At 45.7% G+C, this 23,381-nt stretch overlaps 1 protein-coding gene across 1 annotated transcript in view; it reads right to left on the reverse strand.

Moving 5' to 3' along the window:
- Positions 1-200: 200 nt before the first annotated feature.
- Positions 201-23,381, reverse strand: part of TMLHE (trimethyllysine hydroxylase, epsilon) — a 44,392-nt gene continuing 21,211 nt past the window's right edge. Inside the window, exons 8-9 of the mRNA XM_069746852.1 lie at positions 9,947-10,085; positions 201-559 (exon numbers count right to left, since the gene is read on the reverse strand). Of these exons, the coding sequence (XP_069602953.1) occupies positions 428-559; positions 9,947-10,085 (271 nt within the window). The 3' untranslated portion in view covers positions 201-427. The remainder of the gene's footprint in view (positions 560-9,946; positions 10,086-23,381) is intronic.

A 23,381-nucleotide genomic window follows, 5' to 3' on the forward strand; every position in this document is an offset into this window, starting at 1 on the left:
TTCCTTCGTTTAGGTGGGTTTCGGAGCGGACCTCCTCCAAACCTGCCTGAAAAAAACGTTGTGTGCACATACCCTTGAGTCTCCATAAAATTAGTCAACACTGATCGGATTTAAATGCTGCATCCGCTTGTGAGACCACATTGTCGGGACGACGGTACATTAACACGGTCCTACCAGAATGTATACAGGGAACTGATGAATGACGGTAAATAATTCACTGATTTATCTGACTGAAATTAAAAACTGTATAATAGAAAAGCCTGTGTTTAGACAACAGGAACGTGAAGTGCGGAGTGAAAATGATAAATACTTTATGACTTTGAAAGTCTTCGAAAGGATGACCAACTAATGTAATGGGGCCAGTTCAGTAGGGTTAATCCTTTGGTTGAAATGATTTGACAAAAAATATATTTTAATCATTTTATGATCAGGATTTAAGGCCCAGTAATCGTGCCGTGTTCAGGACATCATCCCGGGTGAGATAGCAACCGCAGAGTTGTCTGTAACCGGTGAAGGACTCTCGTCCATGTAGTACCCTCCAGTTATCCACAAACAGTACCTGAAATGAGAAGAATTAGTTTAGGATTAGAGTAGCACCTACAATTACAGAGTCTATTATGATAGTCAGGGTTGTTTAAACACTTTGCATAAATTAACTGAATACAAGAAACTGCTTTCACAATTTATGAGCCACTTCTTCTCATCCCCTGCAGCCTGAACTCATCATTCGCTCTGAAAAAAATCGCTTAAAAAGGGGTTGTCCACTACTAAGACATCTTCAAAAAGAAAAGTATGACACTAGTCACTACTCACAAGGAGACCGTGAGGCAGAAAAGTCAGACGTTCCGGATTCAATACCAAGAGAGTACGTAGATAACCAAGGAAAAAGACGAAGCCGTAAGTCAGGTCACAGTCCAGGGTCAATAACAAGTGATAGTATGAGTGGTATGCAAGGCCTCCTCAACCCTATCCTGGTATGCAAGGCCTCCTCAAACCTATCCTGGTATGCAAGGCCTCCTCAACCCTATCCTGGTATGCAAGGCCTCCTCAACCGTATCCTGGTATGCAAGGCCTCCTCAACCGTATCCTGGTATGCAAGGCCTCCTCAACCGTATCCTGGTATGCAAGGCCTCCTCAACCTTATCCTGGTATACAAAGCCTCCTCAACCCTATCCTGGTATACAGAGCCCCCATCTCCGTCCTGCCGCAACCGCCGGCTTCCTGCAGCTGCCAGGCATTCACTTGTGCCCGTTACTAAAGGGAAAGAATATTCACTGCATTCCACGTCTATGGAAGTGGAGAGGAGTGAATATTCATTCCTTTAAGTAGTAGGCACATGGCTGCAGGAAGCCGGCGGCTGAGGCTAACCACGTGTCTGCTACTAAAGGGAATGAATATTCACTGCATTTCATGTCTATGGAAGTGGAGAGGAGTGAATATTCATTCCCTTAAGTAGTGGGCACATGGCTGCTGGAAGCCGGCGGCTGAGGCTAACAACGTGTCTGCTATTAAAGAGAAATGAATATTCACTGCTTTCCACTCCCATGGGTGTGGAATGCAGTGAATATTCATTTCTCTTTAGCAGCGGGCACAGGAGTTAGCTGCAGCCGCCGGCTCCTGCCTCCTGTGATCCGCTGTACCGCCGCTGCATCTCTCCCACCTCCCCATCCACACCCAGAGCAGGTACTTCCGGACTATAAGACGCAACCCCCATTTTCCTCCACATTTTTGGAGGAAAGATAAAAAATAAAAATTTACAGAAAATAAAAATAAAAATGGTGGAGTCTGAACAGACCCAAGTGCCTCCTACAGACAATAAGCAAGAACTGAGTCGTTACTGGCCAGTCAAGGGGTGTATACTGCAGAGGAGGAGTTAACTCTTTGTGTTTACTTAGTGTCTTCCTAGTGGCAAGCAGCATAACACCCATGGTCCTGTGTCCCCCAATGAGGCGTAGGAAAAAAAAGTGCATCTTATAGTTCGAAAAATACGTTAACTCATACTATCCTTATTGAAAAAATGACCAAGTATGGCATTGACAGGGCTACGGTTAGGTGGATTCATAAGTGGCTCAGAGATCTTACTCAAAACATTGTGATAAATGGTTGCACATCCCATTAGTAGAGTGTTTCAAGTGGGGTACCACAAGGCTCTGTCCTGGCCCGTGTTGTTCAACATTTTTATAAATGATCTAGATAAGGGAACTGGAGGTAAACTAATCAAATTTGCAGATGATGCAAAGCTAGGAGGGATAGCCAACACTAGAGAAGGCAGAGAAAGAATTCAGAAGCTTGACCAATGGGCAGCGACGAATAGAATGGTATTTAACAGAGAAATGCAAGATTCTACATTTGGGCAAGAAAAAAAAAGGAAAATTACATCTACAGAATGGAAGGAATAGAACTAGGCAACAGCACGTGTGAAAAAGACTTGAGCATACTAATAGATCACAAACTGCACATGAGTAAACAGTGTGATGCAGCAGCAAAAAAGGCGAACACAGTTCTAGGATGTATTAAGAGAAGCATAGAGTCTAGATCACATGAAGTCATTATCCCATATGTACTCCTCCTTGGTCAGGCTTCATCTGGAATACTGTGTCCAGTTCTGGGCACCACACTTAAAAAAAACAAACAATGAAAAACTGCAGCAAGTTCAGAGAAGAGATACCAGGATCCTGAGCGGACTACAAAGTATGTCCTATGAGCAACGGTTAAAGGATCTGGGAATGTTTCGATTGCAAAAAACAAGGCTAAGAAGAGACTTAATATCTGTCTATAAATATCTGAAGGGCTGTTACAGTGTAGAGGAATCATCATTTTTCTCATTTGCACATGGAAACAGGAGATGCAATGGAATGAAACTGAAAGAGAGAAGATACAGACTAGATATTAGAAAAAAATTTTTGACAGTGAGGGTGATCAATCGGTGCAACAGGTTGCCACGACAGGTGGTGAGTTCTCCTTCAATGGAGGTCTTGAAAGAAAGGCTGAACGGACATCTGTCTGAGATGGTTTAGTGAATCCTTCATTGAACAGGGAGTTGGATATGATGACCCCCTTGAGGTCCCGTCCAACTCTAATATTCTATGATATGGTACGCGCATGCAGTACAGAAGAATCCAACACAAATCTACAATGAAGACTGCACCACAAGTCAATTTCAATGCAGGAAAGATCCTTAGCACAGGGATAAGATTAGCTGAAATCTCAAGCATACGCGTGGTTCCTGTAATCCGCTCTGGATTTTCTGTATGTAAATCTGCACAGAAAATCTGCAGTATCCAAGTCTCTTGGAAAAAAAACAAATGCCAAAAACATGCAAAAGCAGTGACATGAACTAAAAAATGCATAGTTCTAAGTCAGAATATGTGAACACGTTTTTAGAAATAACCTTATCCCCTTCCCAACACAGGATGAACCATGTGCCGACAGTGTGATCGGAGTTAGCACTGATCTAGGCTGTTGAGTCATTTGTTTGCCACGGCAGCTGAAGGCTTACTAAATGCTCCCTTGTTGTCATCACATTGCTCCTGAGAAGAAAAAAAGAGTTATAAAAGGTATATAGCTTCTTCCATATCGATACCTTTTAACCTTTCCAATTTTTGCAGGATTTCTTTGGTGCATCATTACCGCTGCACAAATTAATATTACAATATTGGAATGTTTAATATTTCAATGTTGGGACTTGCGTATGAATCCAGCAAAAAAAAAAAAAAAAAAAAAATTGTGCCATGTTATCACATGCCGTCCTATTCTTCCCTAGTACCGCTGCATTTGGAGAAGATCTTGCCATCGGCATATGGCGCACGGTGCCCATGGCTCCATATTACGGATTAATCTGTAGAAACATCTTTGTGTCCGTCGCACATTAATCTAACACAATCATCGCAGTTAATAATTAATTTGTGAGTCGAAAGGATGTAAACTGAACGTCCTCCCCCAGTATTTCTTATTTCTTTTATCATTTTTTATCACGAGATATTTCATTATGATAGCAATAACCGAAAAACTAAAATGTACAGAAATCTCCACATCCTGCTCAGCACACAAGCCACAATCACCATCGCCTCTTCGTGGCATCCTGTAAGAGAGAAACTACTAAACTTGAAATTCACAAGTCATGCTACAAGCAACAGTGGCCTGTCTGATGGCCCCTCACGGCGTATGGTGCTTGCGGAGTAACGGCCGTTCACTAGGACCCCTCTAAGGCATTCATGGCGGAGAGCAGAATAGTGCTGGACAGAGGTGGCGGGATTGCAGAAACAGGAGCGGAGATGGACTTCATGGAGAAGACAGACGCGGTGTAGTACCACTTCTGTCTTCTCTTTTACCAATTATTACATAGTGGTCAGTTGCCAACTTAACATTTTTTTTTTTCTGGACAGCGTAGAACAAGCAATATTTTTTTTTTACGGACACATTGGAAAACCAGAATAAATCGTTATGATTTATCCAGGTCTACAGCCCATAATTCTGATATGGAGACATCAGCTGCATTCTCAGCAAACTATAAAATAATGATAATTACAGCCAGAATAATTTGTATAAGTTTACTCAGCCTCAATAAAAAAAATAAGAAAAATAAAAAAAATCAGATGCCTCAATTTTTATTTAGGGAAAAACTATAGAGTATAGAAGTATCCGCTTTGCCAACGCTTCTATGGGACCTGGCGGCCCAATGATCTCTGGTGTGTCTGCCGGGAACAGAAGGGATGGCGGGTAGAGAGGAGTGAACCCAAAATTAAAAAGTTTAGGTCTACCGGTTAGTGTCCGCTGCCAAATTCTGAACACGGAATACTCCCGGAAGCCCGTTGGAATGTTCCGCGAGAGAGAGAATTTTTCAGCTCAAAAGTTCAGGACCTCTTTCTTTTTGATGGGGTTTGCGTTCTGGTCCAAGTCTTTGGAATAAAGTTTGGGTTGCATACTAGAACCCGAACTTCTACGGGTCCGCTCATTCCTACTGCTAGGCCCCAGCAGACCCACATCAGCGCTGTTAGTAAGGTGTGGTGGAGCATATTTACTCTTGTGTATGTATACAAATCTAGACTAATAATAAGAAAAACAAAAAAAAAATCCACACCACTAAAAAAAAACAAACAAATAAAAAACTCTCACCACACGTTGTTGATTTTTTCCCATACAATCACAAAAAAACCCTTTTAATATTATAGATGAAAAAATAAACACAAAATTAATTTTGGAACTCGTCATGGTTTTTTCGTCATTCCCTTATTTATCCTTCCTCTCATAGTTTTTGAAATATAAATACTGTAGGCAAGAAAAAAAAAACATGTAGGATTTACTAAATAAAGTACAATACCAGATGCATTGTTCAGAAAACAGCACCACACTTGTTCACAGGTTGTGCGCGGTATTGCAGCTCTGCCTTTCATGTCCATAGACAGTTACGGAAATGTTTATAGAACAAAGTAAAGATCAATACGACAGGCAAATATACAAAACTTTGTAATATATCTTATCGGAGAATTTTGGCTTCATTCTCCACTTATGAGCCACTTCATCACCTCACCCCTGCCTCAACTCAACTCCATCCACCTCAAGACAAGACGAACTGTCAGCTCAGTGAGATGTCAAGTTATATACTACAAAGAGGGAAAGGAAGGCGGAGTGAAGAAAAGAAAGACACAGAAAGATCGTGCTGAGCTTTCCAACAAGTCTTTTACCTCATCCAGAGCTGGATTCTCATCTATACTGCTCAGTACTTGTGTTTAATTTCCTCCTCTGCTGCTTCTCTCTGTGTGCTAACTAAGGAAAGAAGCGCAGTGAGATATAGCAGAGACCCAAGGATGGAGTGGGACTGGTGCTTCTGAACCTTTGGATTTATTACTTAGGCTATGTGCCCATGTTGCGGATTTTTCCGCTCAGTTTTTGAAAAATCCGCGGGTAAAACACACCATTTTACCTGCGGATTACCTGCGTTTTTTGTGCGGATTTCACCTGCGTTTTCCTATTGAGGAGCAGGTGTAAAACGCTGCGGAATCCGCACAAAGAATTGACATGCTCAAAACCACAGCTTTTCCGCAGCATGTGCACTGCGGATTTGGTTTTCCATAGGTTTACATGGTACTGTACACCGAATGGAAAACTGCTGCAAATCCACAGCGACCAATCCGCTGCAGATCCGCAGCCAAATCCGCAACGTGTGCACATAGCCTTAGCTGCTCAGGGGCAACAAATGAGGGGGTGGAAGGATGTGTCTAGGACTGGTTCAATACAAAGGGTCTTGGTCCAGGTGATGGGGAGGGATCTCTTGGTTCAAGGGTTGGAGGCTGGAAGTTTTAGGAAGATGGGTTTGATGAATCCTACTTTAGCACTGATACATAAAGTCTGGGAGGCAATTGAAAAGATTAGGAGTTTGGAGCAATTGACAAATTTTTCCCCAATATGGCAAAACGAGACCCTACCGGAATTTGTTAAAATAGGAGAATTTAAAAATTGGATGAGACTGGGAATACAGTACATGGTTCAGGTGCAGGGCGAGCAGGGACTGTTCATAATTGCCATACACTTTTTCAGAGTTCTTCTCTCCACTACCTCCCCAAAAGAGTCCAGATTACAGCCCACAGCAGAACTTGCCTTCTTAGTAATCTTATTCAGCTTATTAGCATCAGAGGCCCGCACACTACTACCCCAGCATATGATTGCAAAAAAGATGGTACTTGCCACTACAGATTGGTAGAACATTTCTAACATTTTGCTGCACACATTAAAAGACCTCAGTTTCCTTAGGAAATACAATCTGCTCATCCCCTTCTTGTAGACAAACTCTGAGTGGCATCTCCAGTCCAGTTTGCTATCCAAATGGACCCCCAAATATTTGTAACTCTCCACCTGCTCTACCTCCTGACCAGCAATAGTGATCGGTAAGCATTCCAACTTAATCCTGCTATAGTTGGCCACCAACTCCTTAGTTTTCTTAACATTTAGTTGCAGACAGTTACCATTGCACCAATCCACGAAATTCGACACCACCCTTCTATATTCCTCATCCCCCCGATCTCCCCTAATGCATCCCACAACCACGGAGTCATCCGAAAATTTTTGAAAGTGGCAAAGTTCAGATTTATACTGAAAGTCTGAAGTATACAGTGTGAATAGAAAGGGTGCAAGCACCGTTCCCTGGGGGGCACCTACACTGCTCAATAATCTGCTTGACACAACTGCTCCCATCTGTACAAACTGTGGCTGATCTGATAGGTAGTCAGTTATCCAATTTCTCATCCCCACCTCCACCTTCATATCAGTCATCTTTTTGTGTAGTAAAAGTGGCTGCAGGGAGTTAAATGCACTCGAGAAATCGAAGAACATCGCTCGCACCGTGGTTCCGTCAATCTCCAGAAATGAATGTACCCTATGTAACAGAGACATAGTGTTGACAGGACCTCCGACTGTAATTGTCTTAGGTGAAATTGTGCCCATCTCACAGCGAGTATACAGGATGTCAGTGAACCTAACAGGGACATCGCCTTCCTTAGTGTCGTTACAGGGTGTTGTATTGCTAAATCCACGAGACTTTGTATTTTGACTAGTTTGTATTCTGGTAGGAGACAAAGCTGACACCTGGAGTCCAAAACCAAGCCCAGAAAGGACTGAACTACCTCTGGCGTCAACCTTGATTTGGTGAAATTTATTTTCCAACCCAACACCTCTAGTGTTGCTGTCACCTCTTCTATTTGTGCTAGACAGTGTACCGCCGAATTCCCTATTATAAGGAAGTTGTCTAGGTATGGGACTATAACTACGTCTCAAGAATGGAGGAAGGACATGACTTCTGACATTAACTTGGTGAATATTCTTGGCGCTATAGACAGGCCGAATGGGAGGGCGCACTGGTAGTGCCTGAGTCGTCCTTGGACATAAACTGCTACTCTTAGAAATTTTTGGTAGTCCCGATGGATTGGGACATGGTAGTAAGCGTCCTTTAAATCTATAGCCGCCATGAAGCAGTTTGGGAACAAAAGCTTTATCGTTGTATTTACCTACTTCATTTTGAAGGAGCAATTTACTACTGACTGAGTTTTCTTAAGCTGACAATAGTCCTTAGTGAACCGTCCGGTTTTCGTATTAAAAAAAAAAAGAGGGGAATAAAAACCTTTTCCTTCCTCTTCCCCAGGGACTTCTACCAGAACCCGTTTTAACACTAGTTCCAATACCTCCGCTTCCAAGGCTAGCTGTTCTTCCAGGGATTTTCTTTGGAACGTCAAAAAAAAAAAAAAAAAAAAAAATATCTGTCGCGGTGGATAAATAAAGTCTATTTTTAGGCCATCTTTGATAACATTCAATGCCCAACGACTGGGGGAGATATTTACCCAGGCGGGGAAAAAGAATGAGAGTCTTCCCCCTACCTCTGGCCTGGCGTCATTGGGAGGGCTTTTTTGCTGATGTAGAGGGACCCTTAAACATGTATCCAGATCCTTTTCTGTCTCTGGAGTCCCAATTTCTTCTATCTCCCGGAGGGCGACCTCTACTAAATTTTCCTCTCCGAAAATAAGGTCTTCTAATGTCCACCCGAAAGCGAGGAAAACTCTTTTTCCTATCCCCTGCTTTTTCTAAAATGTCCTCCAGCTTCTGACCAAAGAGGAAATGGCCGTCACACCGTATGGAACAAAGTCTATTTTTTGAAGGCAAGTCGCCCGGGCACCCCTTCAACCATAGAGCACATCTAGCTGCATTGGATAAGCTTGCTGCCATAGCTGCTAGCCTTACGGAGTCTGCTGAGGAATCTGCTATAAAGGCTGCAGCTCCTTTAACCATTGTCATATTAGCTAGGATCTCTTCCCTTGGCGCTTTAGATTTCAGTTGATTCTCTATCTGTTGTAGCCAGACTATAAGGGAGCGGACAACACAAGTTCCAGCTATTGCCGGTTTTAAACCCCCTGAGGTTGCCTCCCAGGTGTGTCTTAAGAACCCATCCGCCTTTTTGTCCAAGGGGTCCCTTAATACGCCAGAGCCCTCTAAGGGAAGGGATGACTTTTTAGATAACCTAGCTACCGCACCATCCTCGAAGGGGTAACGTCTTTTAGAAGCTGAGGGGAGACTACCCGATTTCTCAGGCTTCTTCCACTCCTTTTCTAAGGGCTTTTACTTTAGCGTTAACTGGGAATGTACGCTTCCTTTTCTCCTCCAAACATAATGTCCTCTAAGGATTTAGTCGCTTTCTCATCTTTTAGGCCCATTGAGGATCTGACAGCCTTTACTAATTTATCCGTGTTCTCAGTCAGAAAGCATGGATGGCCCCCCAACATCGCTATCTGAAGAGGAGCCAGAGGATATGGAAGAGTAGGGGAAGGGAGATAAGGGTTCCTCCTCATATTCGGAAACTAATGACCATTGTTAATGTTGTTCTCATTGCGATTTTTGTTTTATTGCTTTGTACCTTGAATTTGTATAAATAAAAATGTATCCGATTTAAAAAAGGAAAGAAGAGCAGGAATGAATCCGTGTGTGTGTGTGTGTGCTGTGTGTAAGGAAGATCTTAGCAGCTCGTCTCCTCCCACCAGCCCAGAGTGAATTGCAAATTAAGAGAAAGAGCCTGCAGAAGGGAATACTGGTGACAAGGTAGGATACAAGTCATAAAATGCCCAGAAATAGTGTTATTCTTCATGGACACACAGCGAAGCTTATTCTGGAAAGTTATTTCAAATTACAATGACCCTTTAAGGGTTTATAGTAGCATGACCACAAGCAATTTTCAGCAGCTATGCAATGTTATCATGTCAGCATGGTAAAACATCCCTAAAGAAAATTGTAGGAAAGGCCACCAGCCAGAAGAGTCTACAGAAGATCTAACCTATACATACATGTAGATAATGAATTCATGTAGTCAGAATGCATAAAATTTCATTCCCAGTTGATGATGTCACCATTACATATAGAGATGGATTAATCCTCGAAGTTTAGATATTTCTGTTTCCCCTCCGCTCACCTTGCCTGGTTTTAATTTTACCCACAGCTCATTCTCAGGCTTCCTCAGCTCTGTGGTGAGGGTGCGATGAGCAGAATACCATCGTCGCACTAGATCGTAGGGTACTGTGTTAATGACGGCTCGATCATAGTTGTTGTACCTGAAAAAAGAAAAAAAAAATTATATAGATGTATATATACACATAGCTTGAGATAGGTCCACATCTTGGACCGAAACGTCGCACATGGGCCAATAAATCACATTTATTTTTTCTACTGGAGTGCTGCCTTCGTTTTTTTGGACTATAGCATGAGATTTGGTACATACCCAGAAGGATTTTTTTCCCCAAAACTACTATAATGTTTAGGTTTCTTTTAACATTCACCCCCACACTACTTTATTTCTTCCTATCTCCTGTAATCCCTCCACCCAGTAAGGAACTAGTCATTTCTCCCTCCATCCTCCCCAGCCACCTCACCTCCTCCACAGAACTGTTCCTCCACATGCAATCCTTTTTTCTCCAGACACACACGGCCACATCATGACCTATCCAGCTCCCACCTTCTAACGCTCTGCCTGCTACTCCTCATCGCTGGTGACGTATCCCCAAATCCTGGCCCTCCTCAACACATCCCCACACTCATTTCTAACCCCCTGCCACGATCCTCTCCAGCTGCACTTTCTTATGGCGGACTCAATCTCTCTCACACCCCTCGCCCCACTAGCAAACGTGGTGGAGGAGTTGGCTTACTCCTGTCCGATACCTGCTCCTTTACCCCAATTCCTCTACCACCCTCCGCTACTCTTCCCTCATTTGAGGTGCACTCCATCCGCATCTACTCCCCCTCCAACCGGCTGTCATCTACCGCCCCCCAGAACTAGCCATCTCCACCTTTCTTGACCACTTCACCACCTGACTACTTCATTTCCTCTCAGCCGACATCTCCACTATCATCATGGGTGTCTTCAATATCCCCACTGACACTTCCACCCCAGCTGCCTCTAAACTTATATCACACACTGCCTCCTTTGGTTTCACTCAATGGTCCTCCGCAGCCACCCACTGGACCTCATCTTCACCCGCCTCTGTTCCCTTACTAATCTCACTAACTCACTCCTACCCCTGTCTGACCACAACCTACTGACATTGTCTTCCCTCTCCTCTCCTAGTGCGCAACCCCCACTCCACAAACTCACTCTACCTTGCAGAAATCTCACACACCTAAATTTACACTCGCTCTCGGAGTCCCTTCTCTCTCTTACAGACATAGCTTCCTTCCATGACACAGATGCTGTTGCCACTTTTTATAACACCACAATAACAGCTACACTTGATTTGGCCACCCCCGTCACACATAGCAAAACTTGTACAATCAACAGACAGCCCTGGCTGACCAGCCTGACCAAAGAACTGAGACGGGCTTCCAGGGTCGCTGAGCGGAGATGGAAGAGATCTTGCTCTGCTGAGCACTTCATCACATACAAGCAGTCCCTCGCCAGCTTCAAGTCCACTCTCACTGCCGCAAAACAAACCTACTTCTCATCTCTTATATCCTGCCTGACTCACAACCCTAAACAGCTCTTCAACACTTTCAATTCTCTACTCCGTCCCCAGCACCTCCTCCCTCTCCTATCAATTCTGCTGAAGACTTTGTCTCTTTCTTTAAGCAGAAGATAGATAACATCAGACAAAGCTTTGGCACGCAGCCCCCAATGCTCCTCCTCTTGACTGCTCAGCCCTGTTCTTCCAAAGCCAGCTTCTCCACCATGACAGACGATCAGCTCTCCACCCTTCTGTCAAGATCACAGCTCCCCACTTGCACGCTTGAACCGCTCCCGTCTCACCTCATCCCTAACCTTGCCAAAGTCTTCATCCCAACCCTAACAACTCTTCAACCTCCCACTTACAAATGGTGTCTTCCCCTCATCCTTCAAACATGCATCAATCACACCTATCCTCAGAAAACCCTCCCTCGACCCATCCTCTGTGTTCAGCCATCGCCCAATATCCCTTTTCCCTTATGCCTCAAAACTACTGGAACAGCATGTCCATCTTGAACTGTACATGCACCTCTCCTGCTCCCTCTTTGACCGGTTACAATCTGGTTTCCGATCACATCACTCAACTGAAACTGCCCTAACTAAAGTGATCAATGACCTACTAACCGTGAAGAGCAAGCGACACTACTCTGTCCTCCTCCTCCTGAACCTGTCTTCTGCCTTTGACACTGTGGACCATTCCCTCCTGTTACAGATTCTCTCATCTCTTGGCATCACAGACATGGCCCTATCCTGGATCTCATCATATCTAACAGACCGGACATTCAGTGTCTCCCTCTTCCACACCACCTCTTCATCTGGCCCCCCGTCTGTCGGTGTTCCCCAAGGCTCAGTTCTAGGACCTCTACTCTTCTCCATCTACACCTTCGGCCTGGGGCAGCTCATAGAATCCCACGGTTTACAATATCATATCTACGCTGATGACACACAGATCTACCTTTCTGGACCTGACCTCACTTCCTTACTGACCAAAATCCCACAATGTCTGTCTGCGATTTCATCTTTCTTTTCTGCTTGCTTTCTAAAACTGAACATGGACAAAACAGAATTCATCATCTTTCCCCCACCTCACTTTAACCCTCCACCCAACCTATCCATCAATGTCAATGGCTGCTCACTTTCCCCGGCCCCGCACACTCAGTGCCTCGGGTTGATCCTTGACTCTGCCCTCTCTTTCAAGCCACATATCCAAGCCCTTGCCTCCTCTTGTCGATTCCAACTCAAAAACATTTCCCGGATCCATGCATTCCTTGACCATGAAACCACAAAAACACTAGTGCATGCCCTTATCTCCCGCCTCGACTACTGCAACCTCCTACTCTCTGGCCTCCCCTCTAGCACTCTGGCACCACTCCAATCCATCCTAAACTCTGCTGCCCGACTAATCTACCTGTCTCCCCGTTATTCCCCAGCCTCTCCTCTCTGCCAGGCCCTTCAGTGGCTTCCTATTGCCCAGAGGCTACAGTTCAAAACACTAACAATGACAGACAAAGCCATTCAATACCTGTCTCCTCCATACATCTGTGACATGGTCTCCCGGTACCTACCTACACGCAACGTTCGATCCTCTCATGATCTCCTTCTCTACTCCTCTCTCATCTCTTTCTCCCACAACCGCATACAAGATTTCTCCCGTGCTTCCCCTATACTGTGGAACTCTCTAGCACAACATATCAGACTCTCGCCTACCACGGAAACCTTCAAAAGGAACCTGAAGACCCACCTCTTCCGTCAAGCCTACAACCTGCAGCGATCCTCTGTCTGCTGAAAAGCCGCATGACCAACTCTACCCTTTCCTAGTGTATCCTCACCCATCCCCTGTAGACTGTGAGCCCTCGCGGGCAGAGTCCTCTCTCCACATGTACTTGTGTGTGCCTTGTTTTACTCATGTTTATTGTATTTGTCTATATTTGCCGTGTTCACATGTAAAGTGCCATGGAATAAATGGTGCTATAAAAATGAATAATAATAATTATATATGTTATACATACACATATATTATATCTCTTTCTATATATATATATATATATATATATATATATAGTGGATGCTTTCCTGAAACGGAAAGTACCGTATATACTCGAGTATAAGCCGACCCGAGTATAAGCCGACCCCCCTAATTTTGCCACAAAAAACTGGGAAAACTTATTGACTCGAGTATAAGCCTAGGGTGGAAATGCAGCATTTACCGGTGAATTTCAAAAATAAAAATAGATCATTATTTCCCCATAGCTGTGCCATATAGTGCTCTGCACCGTTCATATTTCCCCATAGGTGTGAACCATATAGTGCTCTGCACCGTTCATTATGCCCCCTAGCTGTGCCATATACGGTGCTCTGCACCGTTCATTGTGCCCCATAGATGTGCCATATACGGTGCTCTGCACCGTTCACTGTGCCCCATAGCCGTGCCATATACGGTGCTCTGCACCGTTCATTGTGCCCCCTAGCTGTGCCATATACGGTGCTCTGCACCGTTCACTGTGCCCCATAGCTGTGCTGTGCCATATACGGTGCTCTGCACCGTTCACTGTGCCCCATAGCTGTGCTGTGCCATATACGGTGCTCTGCACCGTTCACTGTGCCCCATAGCTGTGCTGTGCCATATACGGTGCTCTGCACCGTTCACTGTGCCCCCCCTAGCTGTGCCATATACGGTGCTCTGCACCGTTCACTGTGCCCCCCCTAGCTGTGCCATATACGGTGCTCTGCACCGTTCACTGTGCCCCATAGCTGTGCTGTGCCATATACGGTGCTCTGCACCGTTCATTGTGCCCCCTAGCTGTGCCATATACGGTGCTCTGCACCGTTCACTGTGCCCCATAGCTGTGCTGTGCCATATACGGTGCTCTGCACCGTTCACTGTGCCCCATAGCTGTGCTGTGCCATATACGGTGCTCTGCACCGTTCATTGTGCCCCATAGCTGTGCTGTGCCATATACGGTGCTCTGCACCGTTCATTGTGCCCCATAGCTGTGCTGTGCCTTATACGGTGCTCTGCACCGTTCACTGTGCCCCATAGCTGTGCTGTGCCATATACGGTGCTCTGCACCGTTCACTGTGCCCCATAGCTGTGCTGTGCCATATACGGTGCTCTGCACCGTTCACTGTGCCCCATAGCTGTGCTGTGCCATATACGGTGCTCTGCACCGTTCACTGTGCCCCATAGCTGTGCTGTGCCATATACGGTGCTCTGCACCGTTCATTGTGCCCCATAGCTGTGCTGTGCCTTATACGGTGCTCTGCACCGTTCACTGTGCCCCATAGATGTTCCACATAAATTTGTGCCGCCGCTGCCGCAATAAAGAAAAAAAAACACATACTCACCTCCCTTGATTGCAGCTCCCGGCGTCTCGTTCCGGCGCCTCCATCTTCCCGGCGTCTCTGCTCTGACTGATCAGGCAGAGGGCGCCGCGCACACTATATGCGTCATCGCGCCCTCTGCCTGAACAGTCAGAGAGCAGAGACGCCGGGAAGATGGAGGCGCCGGCCGGGAAGATAGATCGGCGCCCGGCGGCTGGAACGAGGACAGGTGAATATAACATACTCACCTAGTCCTGGCGATCCTCGCGCTGTCCCCTCCTGTCTTCGGTGCCGCAGCTTCTTTCTCTATCAGCGGTCACCGGCACCGCTGATTAGAGAAATGAATAAGCGGCTCCGCCCCTATGGGAGGTGGAGCCGCTTATTCATTTCTGTAATGAGCGGTCCCACGTGACCGCTGAAGAGAGGAAGAAGCTGCAGCGCCGAAGCCCGTGGGACGGCAGGGACAGCGCGAGGATCGCTGGGACTAGGTAAGTATACCTCAGCGCCCTCACCCCCTCACCCGCCGACCCCACCGCTACCGTGACTCGAGTATAAGCCGAGGGGGGCACTTTCAGCCCAAAAATTTGGGCTGAAAATCTCGGCTTATACTCGAGTATATACGGTACTTGCAAGCAGCATAATACAAAGAATAGCAGGTTTACCCAGAATCCTTTGCAGTAGGCGGAGCTATGCAAACCATCTCTTTCCACCCCAGTCTAATTCACAGCGCTTGGAACCGCCAAGCGTGCAATGCTGAGGATTAGTTTCTAAATTTACACAGCCAACCAATTCCTACCTGTGGACACGTGTTATGCTGCTTGCAAGTACTTTCCGTTTCAGGAAAGCATCCACTATGTATTTCCTTTAAGTAGAGGGCTTTTCGGTCTCTTTCGTCCCGCTACATTTAGCCCAACTTGGGTCTCTCCCTAAGGTGGCTAGCATGTATGTATCGCTTGCTCACCGAGCCCCACTCCATACAGCCAACCAATTCCAGCCCTGTGCTGATGAGGGCCTAAAGCCCGAAACACGTGTCCACAGGTAGGAATTGGTTGGCTGTGTAAATTTAGAAACTAATCCGCAGCATTGCACGCTTGGCGGTTCCAAGCGCTGTGGATTAGACAGGGGTGGAAAGAGATGATTTGCATAGCTCTGCCTACTGCAAAGGATTCTGGGTAAACCTGCTATTCTTTGTATTATGCTGCTTGCAAGTACTTTCCGTTTCAGGAAAGCATCCACTATGTATTTCCTTTAAGTAGAGGGCTTTTCGGTCTCTTTCGTCCCGCTACATTTAGCCCAACTTGGGTCTCTCCCTAAGGTGGCTAGCATGTATATATATATATATATATATATATATATATATATGCACACACACACAGGTACAAAAGGTCATCCAATCCATGGTGGTCTAGGGGAAGATACTGTGACACATTATTGAGGCTATGTATATAGTGCCCTCACCAAATTACCATCACAGTGCTCCATGCCTGCACCTTGCACAGTGCCTGCTCCCGATAAGCCATACCCCCTACTACATCACATCCAACCATCCCCTGCATGACAAACTAGATTAGTTATAATTTAATATTTGTGGCCTTTAAAAAAAGAAAAACAAAACAAAACATATCTTTACATTTTTATATGATTATTGGAAAGTAAAAAAAAAAGAAAAAAAAAAAGCACAAAATAAAAATTACATAAAAAAGTTATCACGGAAAAAGCGGCAAATGTTATAACTTAAAAGAATAAATGTTAGAGCAATTAAAACCACGTGTATGAAGGAAAAAATATAATAAATATATATCCATAATAAATATATACATAAATATATAATAAAAAAAAATTATATACACATATATATATATATATATATATATATATATATATATATATATATATATATATATATATATATATATATATATACATACACACACGAGCTATTGAACCCGTTCTACGCCCGGGTGGCGAACATTTATATTGGTATATGGTCTCAATCCGGTCATGTTCTGGTCCCATCTTGCTCCCCCATCCTGTCATGTGCTGCTCCATCCTGCGCCCCCATCCTGTCGTGCTGCTCCATCCTGCACCCCCATCCTGTCATGTGCTGCTCCACCTGCGCCTCCATCCTGTCATGTGCTGCTCCAACCTGCGTCCCCATCCTGTCATGTGCTGCTCCCTCCTGCGTCCCCATCCTGTCATGTGCTGCTACATCCTGCGTCCCCATCCTGTCATGTGCTCCCATCCTGCGCCCCCATCCTGTCATGTGCTGCTCCCATCCTGCACCCCCATCCTGTCATGTGCTGCTCCCATCCTGCACCCCCATCCTGTCATGTGTGCGCCCCCATTCTGTCATGTGCTGCTCCCATCCTGTGCCCCCATCCTGTCATGTGCTGCTCCCATCCTGCACCCCCATTCTGTCATGTGCTGCTCCTATCCTGCGCAACCATTCTGTCATTGTCATGTGGTGCTCCCATCGTGCGCAACCATTGTCATGTGCCGTTCCCATTCTGCTCCCCCATTTTGTCATGTGCTGCTCCCATCCTCTGCCCCATTCTGTTGTAATGTGCTGCACCCATTCTGCCTGTTCCTGCTTCCATTCTGCCATATGTTGCTCCCATGTTTCTCTCTTCGGCTCTACTGCCTGAGTGCGGCTGTGCTGAGTGCGGCTATACTGCCTAAGTGCGGCTATACTGCCTGAGTGCGGCTATACTGCCTGAGTGCGGCTATACTGCGTGCAGTTGAACTGCCTGAGTGCGGCTTTAATGCTTGAGTGTGGCTCTACTGAGTGCGGCTGTACTGCCTGAGCGTGGCTATCTGTTGTGAATTCCGCTCTTGGGCTCCCTCCGGTGGTTGTAAGTGGCACTTTTGTGAGTTCTGCTCTTGGGCTCCCTCCGGTGGTTTTGGGTGGTATGGCTGCTCCTTGGATTTAGCAGTCTGCAGCTGCTTCCACTGATTGTCTTTCTGCTCAGCTATTTATGGCTGGCTCTCTCTTCAGCCAGTGCCACTTGTCAATGGTTCCTGGTTGGATTCACATCTCTTTGGATTTCCCTGTTATCCTGACCAGTTCAGCAAAGCCAAGTCCTTGCTTGCTCTTTTCTGTCCACAGGTTGTGGACTTATCCGTTCTGTGCTTTCTATGTTTGTCCAGCTTGTCAGTATGAATTAATTCTGTGTAGCTGGAAGCTCTGGGAAGCAGATTTACCCTCCACACCTTTAGTCAGGTGTGGAGATTTTTGTAAACTCTGTGGGGATTTTTTGTAGTGTTTTATACTGACCGCACAGTATTCCATCCTCTCCTATCTATCTAGCTAGACTGGCCTCCTGTGCTCATCCTGGTTTCATTCCGTGTATGTCTTTTCCCTCTCCACTCACAGTCATTACTTGTGGGGGGCTATCTATCCTTTGGGGATTTTCTCTGAGGCAAGATAGAAACAGGAAAACTATCTTTAGGGGTAGTTAGTTCTCAGGCTGTGATGAGGTGCCTAGGGAGTGTCAGGAGCATCCCACGGCTACTTCTAGTGTTGTGTTGAGCTTAGGGACTGCGGTCAGTACAGGTACCACTTCCTTCAGAGCTCGTCCCATGTTGCTCCTAAACCACCAGATCATAACAGTACAAGAGGCCAAAAATGAATTAAATGCATCTCAAAAGAAGGAAAAAATTCTGAGCCATTTTTTTTTCTGTGCTCTGTTCTGTCTTTTTTTTCCTCTTGATCTCTGGGTGGTTCAGGATTTATGCTCTGGCATGGATGTTCAGGGTTTGTTTTCTCATGTGGATCAACTTGCTGCAAGAGTACAGAGTATCCAAGATTATGTTGTCCAGACTCCGGCTTTGGAGCCTAGAATTCCTACTCCTGATTTGTTTTTTTGGGGACAGATCCAAGTTTTTGAACTTTAAAAATAACTGCAAATTGTTTTTTGCTTTGAAACCCCGTTCTTCTGGTGATCCCATTCAGCAAGTTAAAATCATCATATCCTTGCTGCGGTGACCCTCAGGACTGGGCATTCTCCCTTGAATCAGGGGATCCGGCATTGCTGAATGTAGACGCATTTTTTCAAGCGCTCGGATTATTGTATGACGAACCTAATTCTGTGGATCATGCAGAAAAAACCCTGTTGGCCCTGTGTCAAGGTCAGGAAGCGGCAGAATTATACTGCCAGAAATTTAGGAAATGGTCTGTGCTCACTAAATGGAATGAGGATGCTCTGGCTGCTATTTTCAGAAAAGGTCTTTCTGAAGCCCTTAAAGATGTTATGGTGGGCTTCCCTACGCCTACTGGTTTGAGCGAATCTATGTCTCTAGCCATTCAGATTGATCGGCGTCTGCGCGAGCGCAAAGCTATGCACCATATGGCAGTGTCCTCTGAGCAGAGTCCTGAACCTATGCAATGTGATAGGATTTTGACTAGAACAGAACGGCAGGAATTCAGACGTCAGAATAGGTTGTGTTTTTTCTGTGGTGATTCTGCTCATGTTATTTCTGTTTGCCCTAAACGTACTAGGAGGGTCGCTAGGTCTGTTACCATTAGTACTGTACAGCCTAAATTTCTTTTATCTGTGACCCTGATTTGCTCATTGTCGTCCTTTTCTGTCATGGCATTTGTGGATTCAGGCGCTGCCCTGAACTTAATGGACTTAGAATTCGCCAGGCGCTGTGGTTTTTCCTTGCAGCCTTTGAAGAGCCCTATTCCTTTGAGGGGCATTGATGCTACACCATTGGCCAAGGATAAACCTCAGTACTGGACGCAGATGACCATGTACATGGCTCCTGCACATCAGGAAAATTGCCGTTTTCTGGTGTTGCATAACCTGCATGATGTTGTTGTACTGGGTTTTCCATGGTTACAGGAACATAATCCGGTGCTGGATTGGAAAACTATGTCTGTGACTAGTTGGGGTTGTCAAGGGGTACATAGTGACGTTCCTTTGATGTCAATTTCCTCTTCCCCCTCTTCTGAGGTCCCTGAGTTTTTGTCGGATTTCCAGGATGTATTTGATGAGCCCAAGTCCAGTTCCCTTCCTCCACATAGGGACTGTGATTGTGCTATTAACTTGATTCCTGGTTGTAAGTTCCCTAAGGGCCGACTTTTCAATCTGTCTGTGCCAGAGCATGCCGCCATGCGGAGCTATGTTAAGGAATCTTTGGAGAAAGGGCATATTTGGCCCTCTTAGTCACCATTGGGAGCGGGTTTCTTTTTTGTTGCTAAGGATGGCTCCTTGAGACCCTGTATAGATTATCATCTTCTTAATAAGATCACGGCCAAATTCCAATACCCCTTGCCTTTGCTTTCTGATTTGTTAGCTCAGATTAAGGGGGCTAGTTGGTTTACTAAGTTTGACCTCTGAGGGGCATATAATCTTGTTCGTATTAAACAGGGTGACGAATGGAAAACTGCATTTAATACGCCCGAAGGCCATTTTGAATACCTTGTGATGCCATTCGGGCTCTCTAATGCTCCATCTGTGTTCCAATCCTTCATGCATGATATTTTCCGCAATTATCTTGATAAATTCATGGTTGTATATTTGGATGATATTTTGATTTTTTCCGATGATTGGGAGTCTCATGTGAAGCAGGTCAGGATGGTGTTCCAGATCCTTCGTGATAATGCTTTATTTGTGAAGGGGTCTAAGTGCCTATTCGGAGTTCAGAAGGTCTCTTTTTTGGGTTTTATTTTTTCTCCCTCGTCTATGGAAATGGATCCTGCTAAGGTCCAACCTATTCATGACTGGATTCAACCCACATCTGTGAAGAGCCTTCAAAAATTTTTGGGCTTTGCTAATTTCTATCGCCGCTTCATTGCCAACTTTTCCAGTGTGGTTAAGCCCCTTACTGATTTGACGAAGAAAGGCGCTGATGTGACGAATTGGTCCTCTGCGGCTGTTGAGGCCTTTCGGGAGCTTAAACGCCGATTTACTTCTGCCCCTGTGTTGCATCAGCCGGATGTTTCTCTTCCTTTTCAGGTTGAGGTTGACGCTTATGAGATTGGGGCAGGGGCCGTATTGTCTCAGAGGGATTCTGATGGTTCTTTGATGAAACCGTGTGTTTTTTTTTCAGAAAGTTTTCGCCTGCGGAACGCAATTATGATGTCGGCAATCGGGAGTTGTTGGCTATGAAGTGGGCGTTTGAGGAGTGGCGACATTGGCTTGAGGGAGCTAAGCACCGCGTTATGGTCTTGACTGATCATAAGAATCTGATTTACCTCGAGTCGGCCAAGCGGCTGAATCCTAGACAGGCTCGATGGTCCCTGTTTTTCTCCCGTTTTGATTTTGTGGTCTCGTATCTTCCGGGATCTAAAATGTTAAGGCTGATGCCCTCTCTAGGAGTTTTTCACCTGATTCTCCTGGAGTCCTTGAGCCGGTTGGCATTCTTAAGGAAGGGGTGATTCTTTCTGCCATCTCCCCTGATTTGCGGCGGGTGCTTCGGGAATTTCAGGCTGATAGGCCTGACCGCTGTCCAGTGGGGAAGCTGTTTGTTCCTGATGGATGGACAAGTAAGGTGATTTCTGAGGTTCATTGTTCAGTGTTGGCTGGTCATCCTGGGATTTTTGGTACCAGAGATTTGGTTGCTAGGTCCTTTTGGTGGCCTTCCTTGTCGCGCGATGTGCGTGCTTTTGTGCAGTCCTGTGGGACTTGCGCCCGGGCCAAGCCTTGCTGTTCCCGCGCTAGTGGGTTGCTTTTGCCTTTGCCGGTCCCTGAGAGGCCCTGGACGCATATTTCCATGGATTTTATTTCGGATCTTCCGGTTTCCCAGAAGATGTCTGTTATCTGGGTTGTTTGTGACCGGTTCTCTAAAATGGTCCATCTGGTACCTTTGCCTAAGTTGCCTTCCTCCTCAGATTTGGTTCCATTATTTTTTCAGCGTGTGGTTCGTTTGCATGGCATTCCGGAGAATATTGTGTCTGACAGAGGTTCTCAGTTTGTCTCTAGGTTTTGGCGGGCCTTTTGTGCTAGGATGGGCATTGATTTGTCTTTTTTTTTCGGCGTTTCATCCTCAGACTAATGGCCAAACTGAGCGAACTAATCAGACCTTGGAAACCTATTTGAGATGCTTTGTGCCTGCTGATCAAGATGATTGGGTGGCTTTCTTGCCGTTGGCCGAGTTTGCCCTTAATAATCGGGCTAGTTCGGCTACTTTGGTTTCACCTTTCTTTTGTAATTTTGGTTTTCATCCTCGTTTTTCTTCGGGGCAGGTTGAGCCTTCTGATTGTCCTGGTGTGGATTCTGTGGTGGACAGGCTGCAGCAGATTTGGACTCATGTGGTGGACAATTTGACGTTGTCTCAGGAAAAGGCTCAACGTTTTGCTAATCGCCGTCAGTGTGTTGGTCCCCGGCTTCGTGTGGGGGATTTGGTTTGGTTGTCTTCTTGTCATGTTCCTATGAAGGTTTCTTCTCCTAAGTTTAAGCCTCGGTTTATTGGTCCTTATAAGATTTCTGAAATTATCAATCCGGTGTCTTTTCGTTTGGCTCTTCCAGCCTCTTTTGCCATTCATAATGTTTTCCATAGATCTTTGTTGCGGAGATATGTGGTGCCCATTGTTCCCTCGGTTGATCCTCCTGCCCCGGTGTTGTTTGAGGGAGAGTTGGAATATGAGGTTGAGAAAATTTTGGATTCTCGTTTTTCGAGGCGGAGGCTTTAGTATCTTGTCAAGTGGAAGGGTTATGGCCAGGAGGATAATTCTTGGGTTGTTGCCTCCGATGTCCATGCCGCCGATTTGGTTCGTGCTTTTCACTTGGCTCGTCCTCATCGGCCTGGGGGCTCTGGTGAGGGTTCGGTGGCCCCTCCTCAAGGGGGGGTACTGTTGTGAATTCCGCTCTTGGGCTCCCTCCGGTGGTTGTAAGTGGCACTTTTGTGAGTTCTGCTCTTGGGCTCCCTCCGGTGGTTTTGGGTGGTATGGCTGCTCCTTGGATTTAGCAGTCTGCAGCTGCTTCCACTGATTGTCTTTCTGCTCAGCTATTTATGCCTGGCTCTCTCTTCAGCCAGTGCCACTTGTCAATGGTTCCTGGTTGGATTCACATCTCTTTGGATTTCCCTGTTATCCTGACCAGTTCAGCAAAGCTAAGTCCTTGCTTGCTCTTTTCTGTCCACAGGTTGTGGACTTATCCGTATTGTGCTTTCTATGTTTGTCCAGCTTGTCAGTATGAATTAATTCTGTGTAGCTGGAAGCTCTGGGAAGCAGATTTACCCTCCACACCTTTAGTCAGGTGTGGAGATTTTGGTAAACTCTGTGGGGATTTTTTGTAGTGTTTTATACTGACCGCACAGTATTCCATCCTGTCCTATCTATCTAGCAAGACTGGCCTCCTGTGCTCATCCTGGTTTCATTCCGTGTATGTCTTTTTCCTCTCCACTCACAGTCCTTACTTGTGGGGGGCTATCTATCCTTTGGGGATTTTCTCTGAGGCAAGATAGTTTTCCTGTTTCTATCTTTAGGGGTAGTTAGTTCTCAGGCTGTGACGAGGTGCCTAGGGAGTGTCAGGAGCATCCCACGGCTACTTCTAGTGTTGTGCTGAGCTTAGGGACTGCTGTCAGTACAGGTACCACTTCCTTCAGAGCTCGTCCCATGTTGCTCCTAAACCACCAGATCATAACAGCT

The sequence above is a fragment of the Ranitomeya imitator genome, chromosome 2 (genome assembly GCF_032444005.1).
Source record: "Ranitomeya imitator isolate aRanImi1 chromosome 2, aRanImi1.pri, whole genome shotgun sequence".
NCBI lineage: Eukaryota > Metazoa > Chordata > Amphibia > Anura > Dendrobatidae > Ranitomeya > Ranitomeya imitator.